This window comes from Monodelphis domestica, chromosome 2, assembly GCF_027887165.1.
Source record: "Monodelphis domestica isolate mMonDom1 chromosome 2, mMonDom1.pri, whole genome shotgun sequence".
Lineage (NCBI taxonomy): Eukaryota > Metazoa > Chordata > Mammalia > Didelphimorphia > Didelphidae > Monodelphis > Monodelphis domestica.
The window spans coordinates 393,773,922-393,791,847 of record NC_077228.1 but is presented as its reverse complement, the minus strand read 5'-3'; the positions used below and the strand labels follow the sequence as shown (position 1 = coordinate 393,791,847).

The 17,926-nt window shown below is 34.2% G+C and overlaps 1 protein-coding gene across 26 annotated transcripts in view; it reads left to right on the top strand.

Annotated features, from left to right (window-relative positions):
• TRDN (triadin) overlaps window positions 1-17,926 on the top strand; it is a 547,971-nt gene that overhangs the window by 519,383 nt on the left and 10,662 nt on the right. For 22 of the 26 annotated variants that reach the window (XM_056818706.1, XM_056818721.1, XM_056818719.1 and 19 more), the window contains 2 exons: window positions 13,612-13,644; window positions 16,164-16,202. In XM_056818706.1, coding sequence (XP_056674684.1) covers window positions 13,612-13,644; window positions 16,164-16,202 — 72 coding nt within the window. The remainder of the gene's footprint in view (window positions 1-13,611; window positions 13,645-16,163; window positions 16,203-17,926) is intronic. The other 4 variants (XM_056818701.1, XM_056818716.1, XM_056818702.1 and 1 more) reach the window with 1 other exon arrangement.

The following is a 17,926-nucleotide window of genomic DNA, read 5'->3' as shown; positions in this document are numbered from 1 at the left end:
AAGTGAGGTGGTTTTTCTTCCTCCCAACTATTTACAATTATCATCACAAGGTATGACAATGACTTTTTTAGTTCATAATTTATTTCTGAAACCTCCTTGCAATTTTCCCTGTTATTCATGCGTCAGTTTCAAAAACTTTAATGGATGGATTCTGCAATGAATTATATGACTGATACCTAATTCTCATTCTGAGTTTGAAGATACTTTTTGCCAACTTTGCTGCAAATTTAATGTTTTTGTACAAAGAAATTCATTGACTACTGTGTACTAATATGATAGGTGTGGGCTGGATAGAATGCTCACACAATGAGCTCACAAGATATTAGAGGTGTTGAAGCATGATTATATCTGCTGGAAAAGCTAGTTTGATTTGTATTAAAAGAAGGATTGTGTCCTGAACCAATACAATAACCTTATTGTTCTTGTGCTGGACAGGCTGAATATTTTAGGATGGATATTCACCAGCAGAAACACATACAGTAAAAGGTAGCCAGGATAGTAAGTACACTAGAAACCTTTTCATTCAAAGATCAATGAAGAAAGTTGGAATGTTTAGCCTGAGGGGGAAAAAGGACTTAATGGAGATATAATAGGTGACTTCAAATAGTTAGAAGTTTTTCATTTGTCTGGGAAGAATTCCCAGAACTAGAATAAAAAGGCTAAATTTATAGGTGTTTGGTTTTAGTTCAATATAAGGAGTGAATTTCCAGTAATAATAGCTAGCCAGGAATGCAGCTAGATTCTAATTAGTACTAATAATGAACCTCTTGAAATGGTCACAGCATTTGAAAAGATACTAATAATTCCAGTGGACTAGAATGAATTATTACATTTTAAGTAATTACAATTACTTAAAATCAGAGTACATGCTAATCTTATTCATATGACTAAGGAAGGTATTTGAACAGAAACAAGATGACCTCTTCCTGGGAATGTCAGACATAGAATTAATTCATGGTTCAGGAAGAGATTAAATTATCTCACCTTTAAGATTCTTTGAATTGTGTGATTCTATGGAACTGAGAGTAGTCAGAAGCATTATATTCCATTATATATTTTAAGAGGAAAAAAATCCTTTTGTGCAGCATTATTTAGGAAAAGGAATAGAAAATGTCACATTAGGATTGCTCTTTACCAGGTAGGTTAACATATAAATAGTGATAATATTTCATCTGTGAGTTTTATCCTCTAGGATGGCAGGAGACAAATAAGATGACTGAAGTACCATGGAAAAGATGTCTTACTTCTGTTTAAAGCAGAGAGACATCATAATTTTCAGAAGAGTCTGAGACTTTCCTATTTATTGTTGAAACAGAATTTAAATGTCTGTTTTTGATTATGTTAGCTCACTTTTAGAATTTATATTAAAATCAAGAATCACTGTCTCTGAGTTGGAAGGAATCTGAGGTCTTCTGCTGCAACTTGGATTGGACACCGAATCCTCTCTACATTCCCAAAGAATGATCATTCGTCTTTCATTCAAGATGCCAGATATTGGAAAATCAGGCCTGGCTTTGGCTTTTCTTGTTACTTACAGACTTTTTGATCTTGGGCAATTCTGTGGGCCTCAGTTTTCTCATTTGTTAATGAGAGGCCCCATGTAGATGATTTCTGAAGTTGTTTCCAGCAATAATGCTGAGATTCTATGAATATACTATTTCCTGAGGCAGTTTAAGACAGCTATAATTATTAGTCTCCTAAATGAGCCAAAGTCTTCATTTCTGAAATTTCTACCCATTGTTCCAAGGAAACAGAATGTAATTGCTTTTAGTATCAGGCATCCAGACATGCTATTGCACAGCTGCTAACGTCTCTCCTTTTGCTCAAGCCTAGTGATAATCTTTGTCTGGAAAGTTTGGTGAAATGACTGTCACTGCTCATCATTTCTCTTTCGGAAGGTGGCAATATAACCTCATTCAGTTACAGTGACATTCAGCAATGTTGACAAGTGGCCTAAAGGCAGTCATGTCTCTGTAAGAATGACAGGAGAGACCTTCAGAAATTAATGCATATATCGTCTACACACTTATGGCCTGGCTGGGCATTGAACAAAAATTCCAGAGGTGATTTGCTATTTTGTGTCTTCTTTTTGTTCAATTGTCAATTATTGATAATTTTGTAATGTGAAAGAGTTAATTTATTTAAAGATATAATGACTTTGCATGATCAAATTGAATTCACTCACACAAATTCTTATTCATGATGTACTATGTGATTGGTACTAGGGATTTAAGACATAAATGGTTCACCCTTGAAGAACAAACAAAGAGTTTATATTATACAGGGGAAAGAGGACAAAACCTATATATGATCAATAAAATGCAAGGCAAAAATTATATAAATCAATAAAACAATTCTAAGAAGAATACTAAAAACTAGAGGAGATCTAGACAAATCTTATTGGATGAAACCTCTGAGTAATAACTTGGAGGAAACAAAGTATTCAAATGTAGAAGGAAGTATACCCTAGACCAAATGGAAACTCAAGATTATTGAAAATACTGCAGTTTCTCAAATCTGCTTTCTTTTTTTTTCTATTTCATTATGTGCTCAGTTCATTGTCCATCTGTAATTTTTGCCCAAAGTATTCAGATCATATGTATGAGACCACTCACTCTAATATACATCGTAAGGTAGAAAATGGACTTTTTAGATAGACTTAATTGTTTTTTTTAATATGGATGATTTGACCCAGCACTTTGTAGTGATGTAGATCACACAACATTCTGAGATTTGATGACTTTAGCACAGTTATCTACAAATAGGAGCGCTGAAGAACCTCATCCTGCATTAGTGAGCTCTGAACTTGGAGTGAGAAAGACTTGGTAGTAGAACCTGCCTTAGTCACTTACTAAGCAATATGATCCTAGGCAAGGCACCTAATAGATAAGTTGACCGACTCCCAGCCTCAGTTTCCACAGCTTTAAAATGACAATAATAATTTGTGAGGATCAAATGATAAAATACATGTAACTGAAGCTTAAGTGTTAGGCATTGTGCCAAGCCCGGGGAAAACAACTATAAGGGTGAAATAATCTCTATCCCCTGCAAAGGACTTATTCATATGGGACTCATTCTAATGGACAAAGCACAAGACATCACATATAAATAATTGTCTAGAGAGCACATGCAACATAAATATATATGGTAGTTTGTGAGGAAAAGTATTTGTAGCAAGGGAATCTGGAGAGTCAGTTAACACTTCATCTATAATATAGTCCTTGAAGAGTCTTGAAAGAAATCATGGATTCCAAGAGACAAAGATAAGGAGTGAATACATGACTTTTGCATATGTACATGATATTATATATTAAAATATATGTAATATACCTATAAATTCATAATAAGATCTCAAGAATGTGAAGGCAGAAAGGAGTATTTGGGAGAGGTTTATGGAATCAGAAATATAAGCAAAATTATGGTAGTAGAAAACTACTAGACCACCCCACCAGAAAGAGGAAATAGGAGTTCAGAAAACTTTACAATCTGACATACAGGCATAATATAATCATTACATGAGCTTTCTACCATAGTTCCATTTAATGGAGCTTTCTTTATATTCAAAGGAGGGCATTTGATAGATTTTTTGCTTGTAATTTTATCTTTCAAAAAGTTGAAAACAATAAGGGAAGCTGCCAGTCTGTTTCTATCCCTGATCAAGAAGGAAAAAAACTGGTCATGGTTGTGGAAATGTTGAAAAACTTGGGAAGAAATAACCTTCCCAACTTGGACCTTGTGCTGAATAATGAGGAAAAATCTGGGCACAGTTGGGATAAAAGACCATGTAGTAAATTGCTGACTTAGAATCAGAAAACAGAGGTTCAAATCCCATCTCTGCTGCTTAACTATCATTGTGTCATTTGGGGCAAGTTATTTACATTTTCATCTCATAGTTTTAGTTTAGTTTGGTTTAGTACGTGATTAATAAATATTTGTGGGAATGCATTCAATTTGATAATGAAAAGTCATTATATCTTTAAATAAATTAACTTCATTCACCACACTACAAAATCATTAGTGATTGACAGTTGACCAAAAGGAAGTTTAGTAAGTGTTAATTTACAATTTGAAGGGGTTACCTTAAGGCAATGTTAAGGGTACCTACTTATGTACCTTATTTATCTGAACTCTCTGAAATGCTTTTTCCTACATAGTCTTTTTCAGTAGGGTAGCCAAAATTTCTAAAGTGTAAGTGAGGTCAGATCTTAAGGGGAAAAACTGATCACACAGAAACAAATTGCCCTGATGAGGAGTGGGAGATGAGGGAAGTATTATAAACATTTTCATAGAATGTGAAGAGATACGAAAGAGAACTCTGACCAATTTAGGTTTAATGTAAAGAAAATGAAATAAGGAGAGAAATCTGAGGATGAATGCAAAATAGAGTAGTATCAGAAGAGATAATGCACAGAGTGGGCTGAGGATACATATGACAGAAAATGTTTTTATTTTTATTTTTAACGACAATATTTGGAGAAAGGGAAGATCACAGAAAGCTCAGTATTGCTGTTTATGGTGGATGGGATAGTGTCAATGGATAATGAAAGGAGTATGGAAATGCTTAATTGTTTTTTTTTTTTGCATCTGGTTTTTATTTTCTCCAATGGAAACAATTTTCTGACCAGAAAAAAATGTCACAAAAATAATTCACAGAGTTGAAAAACAAAGTAATGTGGATATGAGGAAAACATGCAGATCCTATCCATGTGTTCAGGTCAATAGACTAGGATGAATTCAACCTAGAGTTCTGAAAAATAAACTTGCACATCTGATTGTTGAGTTGCTGTTGGTTATATATTGTCCATTTTAAAAGAGAACAGATTGCAGTATTTTTAGTGGAGAACAATGATATTGACCTCAATTTCTGGCAAAATCTTAAAACAGCCTCAAAATTATTTTTGAAAATATTTATAAAATTAAATTGTTATCACTAAGAATCTATATAGATTCAAGAAACACAAGTGAAGCTAATATAGCTTATCTTTTTAAAAATTAAATACCCAAGATTTCAACTTTATTTGCATTCCTTTCAGTTAGGATCAAGTAGGAGAGACCTATGACTTTGTCTTGTTGAGTACCTCTTTCTGTCTATTTTGAGATTGAGTTTTTCTGCCCTTTGGAGGCTTCTTCTCTGCACTATTAATAAACTGGATTAATTCAGTTGAGCTGATCTGCAGAGCTGAATATGCCCTGAGGCCAAAATTTCTAGAGGCAGAGGCCCAAGATGGATGAGTGGTGGCTGAAGGCCACTAACAGGCTGCCTTCCTCTCTGCCCCTCTCCTCCTGCCTCCTGCCTCCCTGATTTTTGCTGCTTCTAAGCTGCCATCTTAACTCTGCCTCCAGCTTATCTTTTTATTGGAAAATTAATACAGATATAAATCAATGGAGTGCCATAGGCATAATTTACCTGCTTTAATGGGATATTTAAGAATATCTCACAATATCTCTGTGGCCAAGATGGAAATATGTGGGTTAAATGTCAGTAGTGTGAAATGGATAGTCAATTTGGTTGATCTAATACAATAAGAGTTTATTTGCCAGGCACTGTGCTGAAGATACAAGGAGAAAATGACCAACGATGGCAACCCTTAAAGACATTCTGCTGCAGGATATAGACTTGGGTGAATGGGCCTGATCTAAAGTATAATTATGAAATCAAATGTGAATTTAGAGGGAAGTCTTCATTGGAGTTTCCCAGAGATCTATCTTTTCTTCCAAATCAATCAACACTGTGATCAGTGACTTGGATAAAGGCAACAACTACCTGCTAATTAAGGTTTGCAGATGACACAAACCAGGGTAGCTGGGGAAAAGATGTGAATATCTATGGATATTGAATAAGAGACAGGATACAAAATATTTCTCAACATACAAAAAATATGGAGTCAAATGATGAAATTTGATAGGGAAAAATTTAATATACATAGTGGGGAAAAGCACAAGATTGGGGAGTATGATCATAATAATCTCTATAAGAAACATTTTGAGGCTTGAATAAATTTCAATTAAGCTCCAAATGAATCAACAGTTTGACATCACAGTAAGAAAGCTGTACTCATATTTTACTGCCTCCAGAAGTATATTATCAAGTACAAGGATATTAATCATCCCCTTGTATTTTTCTCTAGTCAAATTATATTGAGAATAGCATTGAGCATTCCAATTTTTGAGGGAAATTAAGAATGAAAACACTTCTAGAGGATGATGGCTAATAAACGAGAAACTACATGATGAGATCAGTTGAAGGAACTGAGAAGATTGAGACAAGAGCTTTAGAGTAGATTATCAGCCTTCTGTAGGCTTAATATTCTGTGACCTAGAGATACTGGCCTGGTAATATGGTGGAATATAGAAATATCATATCCATTTAGGCCATGACCATCCATTGAATATTTTAGAGCATTATATGATCTGAGTCCAAATATATGAAGAATAATATGGTACCTTTGTGGAAGACAGATTGTCCCTGTTTATATTTATATTAAAGTACAAGAGTATGCAGAACATATGTTAGAAAGGAATATTTATTAAAAGAAAACTATAATTAAGCTTTAATTAGTGATACAAACTGCACCCCTCTTCATCTCTATCCTTATTTTTACCACTTATTTCTCCTCTCATCTGATTGGAAGACATGTCCCTTGTCCTTTTCACAAATAATCTCTCCTCATAATTGATCTTTAAGAATAATCTCAAGAATAGTGCTTTACTTAAACTATTCCTATGTCTTCCAGGATCTTATTCTCTCAATTATCACCACCTTCTCTCTTCCATCTTCTTTTTCCTTCTACTTCCCCTCCAATTGGTTTTCCTTTAAACTTTAAAAACTGTTCTTACTTCTTCATCTTCATCCTTTAAAAGATTTGCACCTACTCTATCTTTTCCTACCATCTTATCTTTTTTTTTTCCTTTAGCAATCAAACTTATGGACAAAAACAGTTAACATTCATACTTCCCCTACCTTACATCTCACTCACCTCTCAATCCCTATATTGCATCTTCTAAAACCACCTTAACAAAACAGCATGGCAAAATGAATATGGAGGTAATATAAAAGGCAGAAAGAACTGGATTCAAATTTCCACCCTCATATATTCAGGCTGTAGAGAACTGGATTAAGTCACTTAACCTCACAATGCTCTTTGCAATTCTTTAATACTGTAAATTGAAGAGAAAGTGTCTATTTTGGTAGAGATAGGCTATAGATTTCAACCTATGGCTAAACACAAAACCCTTTCTTATATCCTGATGCTGCTTGAAGATTTCCACTCAAGGGGGACATACTATTTCCGTAGGTAGCCTAAAATTGCCATATTTCATTTTCTCTCCATTTATTTTTTCTCTGTCGTTGATTCTTTTTCTTGCTACAACCCTCTAAAATGATAATTGTTGATATTTTTGTATTTGACCCTTTTTTTTTTCTTTCTTTACACTCTTTTCTTCTGTGGCCTTATCTGTTCCCAGATCATTAAGCATTATCTCTATGAAAATTATTCCCAAATCTAGATGATTTCATCAGTGAATAAAACTCTCCAAAAAAAAAATGGAGATCAATACTTGTTCTGAAACTTAGAGTCAACCAGTGCACTCACAGTTTAACATGACTTGCTGAGATTTATACAATCAATATTTTTACTGGAGATTAAACTTGAATTCAAGAATTCCTGACTCAAGATCATTCCCTAACCACTTTGCCATGGTCCCTCTCTTCTCAATTATCCACTCCATCACAAGCAAAGAGATTCCAGAAAAGGGGCGATGGATTGATTTGATCTCAAAGGAGCTTGACCTCAAAGAGAATAGATTAAGCTTTTTCTTACAACCTCTTTTTTTTTTTACCTTGAACCTGAAGTTCTGGGAAAAAACTTTTACAACCAAATTTAGCTATAGTTTTTTGTGAGATTTCACCAAAAGAGATGACCAGAGTCCCTTATCAAAAAATGGTACTCAGAGAAAAAAGTATCCATTTTCTCTGACATAGGAGAAATGCTTGAATAAAGAAATATCAATGATCTCACATTAACAGATACTTAAAGCACAAAACAATATGTCATCATTTTTATCTCTCAGAAGTTGAAAGGCATTTTTTCTGGGACTATCACTTTCCCTTCAGGTTTGAATTGTACACAGTTGACTCAGAAGTTTCTCCTGTTATTGGCCAGTCAGGCATAACCCTTTAATTCTTTATCTCAGAATGATTGTCAGTAGTTATCTCCTCTTTGGAGAAGCTTTGTAGTTGCTGGAAGCACCTCCCCCAAAACAATTGATATGAACTCAAGAACTTTAGACTCAGTGAATTAGCTACCAAAACTGGAAATGTCTCTCAAGAAAGCCATTTGGTAATCTGACATCAGGGAAAGAAACAGAACAGAAGATGCAGCTAGGTATTTAAGGTCTAATCTCATATTCAACAAAGCAAATATATATTCAACCTTCAATGTGCATCAGTTATAGATGCCATTGCTCTTATTAGATGGGCAAGATGAAAAGAAATACTTCCCCTTCCCCACCAACCTTGCTGAAAACTGATTGGAAATCTAATGGTCTTAAGCAACAAACTAAAAAGACAAAAGAGATATTCCTGGATGAGTCACCAATCATCTTTGACATAGTCCTTTTATCATGATTACCAGGCCATCAACCAGGAATCAGTGGTCATACTTGCCCTATAGTAAAAGACATGTATCCCACTGGAAGAGACCAGAACAAATTCTCAGTTCCTTAGACATGAATTGTCCAAGTCGAGCAATTCATGGAAATTCCTCTGATCACATGGAGAAGAAACAATGGAGAAATCTGATGTTCAATACATCATTACAAGACTGAATATGTTCAAGGTTCAGTGTTGAATATGCCTAAGTATTCATTTGAAGTTTCAGTGGTGCTTGAAAGGTCCATTGCAATTATTTACATTTAGGAGGCACATTACCTTTTTCTTAGTAAAAACATTTTGATTTTTGTTTTAGTTCACAAAGAAGTGGATCTAAAATTCCAGTGATATGAAGGACAGACCATTCATGTCTGCCCATGTTACATGATTTGTTATGTCTCTACTATGGGAAACTTTTTTCAAATGTCCTTTAAGTTATGGATGGATATGGACTCTATTGAAATCTATATTCCTTCCTTTGAATTCCTGAGAGGGTAAAGAATGTCCAGTGTGTTCTTAGAGGAGACAATTTTAATTCTTGCTTTTTCTGATTATGTAGCTTGATGTTGGCCTAAGTGAAATTATTTTGTAAAAATAATGATATTTTAGATGTGAACATTTAAAAAAGAAAATAAATTATCACTTATTCTTGTTTTACTGAGCAATAATTCATAAAACAAAGATCAAGCTGATTGCTCAGAAAGATAGTTATGTGATTTTCATACTATAAAAATGGTAATTCAAATATCTAGTTTGTTTAATTTGTTTGTTTTCTATTTGATTGCTATTACTTTCTCATACCTAGACTATGATAATGTTCCTGTTCCTTATGGAAAAAGCTTCTAATCAGCCAAATACCAATTATGCCCAACATTTAAATATATAAAAATAATTAGCAAATAATATGATTTATAGGAACTTACTCAAACCCAAAAGATTAACTTGTTCTATTAATTTTATATTGAACAAGATAGAATTTGATTCAACTCAGCAAAAATATATTAAAGAGCTACTATGTATAAGGTATTTTGTAGGATCCTGGCATAAGACCACAGATTTCAAGCTGAAAGGATTCTTAGAGGTCACTCAAATCAACCTCTTCATTATAGAGAAAAGGAAATTCACAAAGGTATTAAGTGCAGAGTTAGAGTTTGCCTCTTATTCCAAATCCATCACCCCTTCTAGTAATTTCCCACCTTCAACAAGTGATACCACATGGACACTATAGCAACAGGGAAATTACTGTATAATGAAGACCTGAGCTTAGGAGGGAAAGAATTTGCACAAAAATATCTATTATAAAAAAGGGTGGCAAATGAAAAGAATACTTGTCAAGTGCATGGCACATAGTAGTCTTTAAAAAATTCTTGTTGACTAACAAAAGCAAAGGAGAGATCTGTTCAAAATGCTACGAGAAATTTAAGGATCGTAGAATTAAAGGTGAAAGAGATCTTAGAAAAAATGGATCTCAGAAAGGCTTTAATGATATGTCTAATGTTACCAAGTCAATAAATAGTAGAAGCATCTGTGTAAAGACAATACCCACAAACTGTGAGCAGGTTATCAGATAATGACAAGTCTTAGAAATCTTTGTGGCATTTTTGTACAGTCATAGCAGCATCCCTGATCTCAAAACATTCTTTCTAGAAAGAAAGCTGAGATTGTATCTCTGCAGCAATTGGACAGTCAGAGATTGCTTCTCTGAAGAAGTTGTCCAGAGTATGGTTTCTATGCCTTTATAATAGTCATCCCCCATGTATAAAATGTACTCCCTTTTAACCTCCACAATACAACTTAATTCTTTAAGAATATTTTCAAGTGCCATCTTCTATAAAAAAACCTTTTCTGAATCCCTACTTCCTGCAGGCTAGTGGTTCCTATCCCTATTTTTTGTTTAATTACTTTTACTTTATTGCATTGATTCTATGTTTATTCTGTGTAAATTTGCATATATACTTGATATATGTAGAGATGACACAATAGAACATGTAGTCTTTGAAAGTAGGGATTATTTCCCTTTTGATATTACAATAATACTGATCATAGTCTCTGGTATATAGCAAGGGTCTAATAAACTCTTATTGATAATTGATGCTCTCTATGTCATGAAATTTTCTTTTTCTGAATGCACTTAATAGTGAATTATTAGATAACTCCGTAATTTCAGAATTGTAAACAGATGTTGCAATCTCTTCCTCATAACCATTTATGTCCAATAATATTGAAGAATACAAGAAAAGCAAATAATTTTCTACCCTTCATGATCAAATATGAAGTCAAGAACTAAGGTTTACTATATCTCAAAGTTCTATGTTAATTAATGAAATTTTTAAAAATATATTTTGTCATTACTTTTGTTCTTCTAACTTCCTTATCCCATGATAACATGGAGTAAAGGCTTATTGCTTTTGTTATGATAATAAAAGGGAAGATGGCTAGGTGGTAGCAGAGAATGGAGGAAATGAAGCAATAGTAGGGTTGGTGTGGGGAAGGAGAGAGAACCACTGGGGCTGAGAGATGTCTGTGTAATTCTCCCTTTCCCTCATAATTAAAATGCACAAAAGAGGTACCCCTGAGCTGATGTTGTGGCAAGGATGAACAGGGGCTGTGTCTCAATAAGTAGGATTTTGGGGAATTATGGAGTTCACTTGTCCTCAGGACTTGGCCCCTAGAAGCCCTACTTTTTAGGCAGCCCATTAGCTCTTTGTTGTTTAGCCAAGGCTAAGTGGCCAACCTGCCCCAACACTCTCTCCTTCTTCTAAACTGCTATGATTTAGATCTGACTGAGACGTTCTTCAGAACAAGGTTGGCTTAATAGTTCAAGAAACAGAAAGTGGTGGAATAGGTCAGTGGGAATATGAAACCCTATAGGTTGTCATTTCCTTCTTCAGCCAAGCCAAGTGACTCAGGCTTCCTTGTCTCTTTTCCTCCTTCCTCTCTAATCATGTCACTATCCTATTCTAAACAGGTCAACAGCACCCTTCTTGGGAAGTTTATGGGATGGGGTCTCTCTTTGGGTGACCCCATGAGATTCAGGGGATCAGCATCCTTCAGCAGCAGCAGTTGTTCTTTTGCTTTCTCTACTCAATGATCCAAGATGTCAGGAGTCTTCTTTCTTGAGGGCAAGGGCAATGGAAGTCACAGGTTGGGATCTCGAGCTCTGGTCCTAACTCCTGACTCCCAAATTCACAGGGCAAAGACCCCTTTCCAAGCTCTCAACCCCATAAGTCCTTTCTGCTCCTCCAACTGCCACTCCCCCTTCTGGCAACATTCTAAAAATGGTTCCTCAGTCTCAGTTTTCCTTTCCACACTTTGCTAATTCATTGAATGGTGGTGGCACTACTTTCAGTTTTGATCATAACATTCATATTCTCCATTGAAGAACTATCAAGTGTTTCATCATGATATGGTGTGGCCCTGTGTTTGGAAAAGCATAAAAGCAAAGCATAACCTCTGACAGCTCCCACCAAGCTGGAAACACCTTAGATAGGTTCTTCAGAGAACTATTAGTCAGTAATCTAAAAAGAAGCATCATTGAGTTCAAAGAAGCTCACCCATAAAGGGTTGGAAACTAGATAATGAACATACTTCTAGTCTCAATAACTTCTGTCTGTTAGGGAATATGGGAATTGATTTATATTGAAAAGAGGGATAATGCAGGGTAAATTAATGTTAACTGAAGTAATTGATTCACCTTACTGATAAATTAGGGTAATTTGATGTACATTCTAAATACATTGGTTTGGGGATCAGGAAACTTTGGGGGTAGCCTCTATTCTTCAAATTACCCATTAATGAGCAAGTTTCTTTCTGAGTCTCCATTTCTTCACCTCTAATATGGGATTAGAATCTATGTTCTCCATTTTCCATGTTCTCTGAGTTAGTGATCCAAAGTTCTATTTAAATATTCTTTGTTCCCCCCTCACATATTATTGTCAGTCAATTAGTTCTTTTTTGGCTATATTATTCTCTGAATGTCAGCATTTTATTGATTTAATTCTGTTTTATATGACCACTTAAAATATTGTTGTTTAAGCTTTAATTTCTAAGGAAAGAAAAAGTTGCCATTGATTTTTTTTAATAAATGTTATTCTGTTCACTCAACAACTTTTCTCCCAAATGATCACATCTCTTCCCTATTATGGAACATTTGCAAAGTGACCTTTCTTTCTAAGCATCTTTTTATTATGGGACAATTAGTATGTTTAACTCAGCAAAAATAAATAGGCAATTGAGCTCTATTCAAAATAGTCTTTTAAAAAGTTAATGTTTAGCAGAGTGTATAGAGGGAGTGGTATGGAGGAAGAATGCTTTATTCTATAATGAAATGATTGCATTTAACTTTAAATTACCTCCAGACCTTTCCTTGAGAATTTAATATGCTCCAGTGTCTGAAAATGTTAAAGCACAGAAGTCAAAACAATTAACAAAATACAACCTTAGGCTGAATTTGTGTGTTTGAATTTTATTTCAAGTCAAAGTAAGATGTTTAGCTTATTCTTGTGTTTTCATTGTCTTCGTTAAAAAGTTTAAAATCAAGCAATCATCCTTTAAGTAAGACTTGTTCTTATAATTTCCTGCAGATCGCTTTGCCTCCTGGACTCTCAGGTTCCTAAAAACTATAGTATATGGAATTCAATTAAAACTATAGGGACATTAGAATATAATAGATAAACCAGAGAGGACTGGGAAAACTCAGCCCAGCTGCAAGGTCTTGTTAATCCTGAATTTCTTCTAGACACGCTGGACCACTACTTGTTTTCTTTCTAGTCTCATCTTTCTTTCAGATACTTATCATTAGGTTGTGTTTAACAAAGCTCTTTAAAGTTGATGCCAAGTAAATAATGTAATGGCACCAGCAACTCTGTAATTATTTTAGCTATGAACTCTTTTGGAAATTAGGGGGGGAACACCAAAATAAACCAGATGCTGACATACTTTCCTCTGTTCATTTTCTCCAGAAGTCTTTGATGAAATGCCAAAGAGATCCAAAGGTGAGTTTGTTGCAACCAGTTTGCTTGAGTCTATTCTCACTAAGGTCTATAATGCTCTTTGTTTTAGTGGAATTTCATAGAGGGCCTGAACTTTGAATTCAAGTTCAGTCTCTGACACTTGCCCCTATGTGATTAAGGGCAAGTCAGTTAGCAACTCAGAGACTCCAGCCAACTCTGTAAGACTGTAAGTTCAAGATAAATTTTTACTGGCTTCAGTGAAGAGGATTGCCTAGTTGGGAGTTCCATACCCCAATGAAAAAAAAAAAATCCAGACCTCACTTATACCCAACTGTTTATTTTACTATCACTTTTATTCTAGCTATGGGTTACTACTAAGTACATATTAGTTATGCAGACTTCCTTTAATAAAATTGTATTGCTATCTATTATTCTTATATTAATTTCTATTTCTTGCATCCTTCCCTTTCCTTCTTCCATGAGAGTCATCCCTTATAATGGAAGGATATTTTTAAAGAAAAAATGATCAAAACATAAATACATAAAAAATCTACATATATGCATATATATACATATATATGTATATATATATACATATATATATACAGAGAGAGACAGACAGACAGAGAGAGAGAGAGAAAGAGAGAGAGAGAGAGAGAGAGAGAGTGTGTTCCACCTTTGGAAATAAGTGTAGTAAGGTGTTTTCTCATTTATTTGAGGCCATATTTCTTCTCTATTGTGCAGTTCCTTACAGGAATTTCATAATAATATCTATTTGGGCAAAATTTTAGACAAATGTAGACAACAAATGTAGCATCCTGTCAGTCACTTACTTCAGTGCAAAGGAGTATAGTTGAAAAGCTATAAAACACGAATATAAAGGGACTTCAGCTTCAAGGGTCATGAGAGTTTTACATGACAATAAGAACTTCAGCCACCTTCTTAGGAGATAACCAGGTGTACAATTGCCATCATTAGGAAGAGAAGACATACTGATTAGTTCCAATCTACTGGCTTAGTAATTGGCAGGATAGTGTAAAGAATGGGGAATTAAAAGAGGCAGGAAATTTGACCTCCAAACTAACTAGCTAAATAAGTAATTTAGTTTTTTGAACCTCAAAATTCTTCTTTTGTAAAATAAATAGACTGGACTATACCATTCTTATATGGTTATATTTATTTCCCAGTCTATGTGATCATTTTCTGGGAAGTTTCCTTCTTTTAGAACTACTGATTTGGCATGAAATAATTATTTTTCACTTAACTATTTTCCATCAATTTCCTTAAGGCATGGGTTTCTTTGATGGTCATCATTAAAAAACAGAATTCTGTAGTAATGCCTATCATTAGCCAATAAGTAATTAAGATGTTGGGTTTATCAATCAATCAATCAATCAATCAATCCATCAGTAAGCATTTATTTAACATAGTCCCTTGCTAGATATTGAAAAAGCCTAAAGAATGGGTATTACTGAACCTACAGAAGACAAAACTGAGGAATGACAACTCTTGTAGAATTCCAAAAAACAGGGAGTCTTAAATATACATCTAATGAGGTTAGGTGGCATGACTAAGGTCACCTAGTAAGTAGGAAACTAGGATTCAAGTGGAAGTCTTCAGACTCAAAATCTAGTGCTCCTTCCACTATACCATACTATCTTTTCAAAAGGTTTTTTTTTTAAGTTGTTAAAGGACCTTAGAGATTATATTAGTAAAACTTCTTTATTTCACACGAGAAAACATAGGCTAAAGCAACAATTATTAGGTTCCCCATCTAGTTAGTAGTAAAAACTAGCATTTAAGTCAGTAACTGAGACAGAGACTCTTGTCCCCTCACTTTAGGCCAGGAACTTTCTCACTAAAAGTCTCTTTCCACTACTTCACCCTTTAGGTAGATCTCTCCAAATAAGATATGCTCAAACATTTGCTTTTGAAGGTTTAACAGAGAACTTCCTAGGAGATACAACAAATGAGTTTGACTCCTAGAACAATATTTTGACCCTGGATAACATCTGACATCGCCTTCAGAAATGCCACCCATTCTCTTATTCTCAACCACTACACATGTAAAAAGAAAGGAAAATCACAAGAGGCGCCCAAAATTCCAATTGAAAATCATTCACATAAAAAAAATCAATCTAAAAAGACTAAAAAAATAGTCAGAAATCTAGGATCTATACCTTACAGCTATTATTTAAGATTCAAGAACTCTCCAGAGAATAAAAGAATCAATCATTAGATACCTCAAAGGGGAATCTCCCATATCCATCCAGTAAATCAATGGCTATTTCATATCTTACTACTTTTCCCATTAAAAACTATCAGTATCTTTTCTGATAAGCTTTTCTCCTTCTCTCTGTTTTTCCTTTTACCTTTAATATGCTGGTGTTCTAATGTGAAAGTCTATTAAGAACCTTCTGATGGAAAAAGTGTTTCTTTTTGCTCAAATCACTGTCCAAATATGCTAGGTCCTCACGTGTGTAGCTTTATTGTATATAAGTTTATGCCATGATTGTACGCTCACACAATATGCTTTTTTTTTTAATTTTTATACCTACTAGCTGAAAATGAAGACCCGAATCACATGAATAGAGGAAAAGGTGAGTTTATTAATGACTAACTTACAAGTTGCTTATTCTCTTCATATTAAAAGCAATGTATTTGATACTAAGCTTACGAATTTCTTCATGGAAAGCCACTAATCTATTCCTGGGAGAAGATTTTCAGTACAGACATCAAGCATGTCTTTAAAGTAGGTCATTTTTTCCTCTCTTTTTCAAAGAGACAGTAGTCACTTTTTATGTCAGGCAAGAGGCATTTAGTTGGAGAAATTGCATGGTAATGACTAGTCTAGCATTTATGGCAAACAGCCCTATATAGCTCTATTTCATAAGTACAACAGCTGAATTTATGCCTGAGCCTGTCTATTACTGCAGGATCTAGATTAGAACTGCTGACCCTATTGTACTAAACTTCTTTCCATCAAATAGAAAAGAAATAGAACTAGGCCATAGCAAATCAACTACACAGAAACTGACTTCTGTCCCTAAGTGCCAGAGTTCTTTTTAAAAAATTTCCAGCTATGTAATAGACTAATAATATTCACTTTCTCTGTGTGATCATTGATTCTCATATGCAATCAATGCTCATATTCAGTTATAAAATTCCATGCCCTAGATAGCTCGATATCCCTGCACTAATAAATTTGGCATTTTTTTTTCTTTCAAGTGAAAAAGGAACATATTATTGGTCTCCAGCTGTACTGCCAAAAGCAATTTCTGGACAGTCTGAATAGAGCACTGGTTTAAAAAGTCTTATCTTAAACATTTGTTATAGAATGCTTACAAAGTTTCTTAGTCAGGGAATGTCAACAATGGGGTTGTGAAGGTCACTAAGATTTATATTTATGTCTCTGATGAGCTTCTGTACCTAAAGAGACAGAAGAGATGAATTAGAAATCCAGCTCTTCCACTTATTATTTGTATACCTTGGAAGAGGATACTTAAATTTTCTAAGCTGCCATTTTCTCATTGATTAATTAAGAGGCTTGGACTAGATGACCTCCAAACCTTTCAGCTCAGAATTCCATGATCCTAAGTTTCACATCACTTCCCATTTAGTCATCAAATTCTTTCCATTCAGAATCCCTTCCATGGTGGGAGAAAAATGAAATGAGGATAGTGCCTGCATTTTTTCATGATACCATTGCATGTTGACAGAAAATTGGTTTTAAGTGAGTTCTCATCATAAAGCCATAATGGCATCATTTCAAACCCTGAAATTTACCAATAATTACATTTCTGGATGTAGAAATGGATGTAGAAAAAATGATCTAACAATCCTACATCCTCTGGTTATTATATGATATCAAACTGTATCTTGTTTTGCTAAGATATTACTATAACTTTATATCATAATTCAAAAAGCACAAAATATGTATTTTATTACTTTCGGTTTTTATTTATCTAAATAAAACTTTGTTTTGACATCATAAATAACAGAGGATACTGTAGTGTACTGGTTTAGAAATCAAGAAACCTAAATTTGACTAGAATGTAAATTTCTTGAAAACAAAGACCATTTCTTTTTTATGTTTGTGCTCCTAGTATCTCAAACAATGCCCTCTATAAAGTAGGTACCTTATAAATGACTACTAAATTTAATTGAATTAAATTGAATTGAGACTGAGCACTGCTATGTATTACCTCTATCTCTCTGAAAAGATCATTTTATTCTCTGAACTTGTTTCTTTATATGCAAAAGGGCCTAATAATATTTTTACTATTAGCCTCAGTGGCTTATAGTGAGAAAAAAACATGTTGTC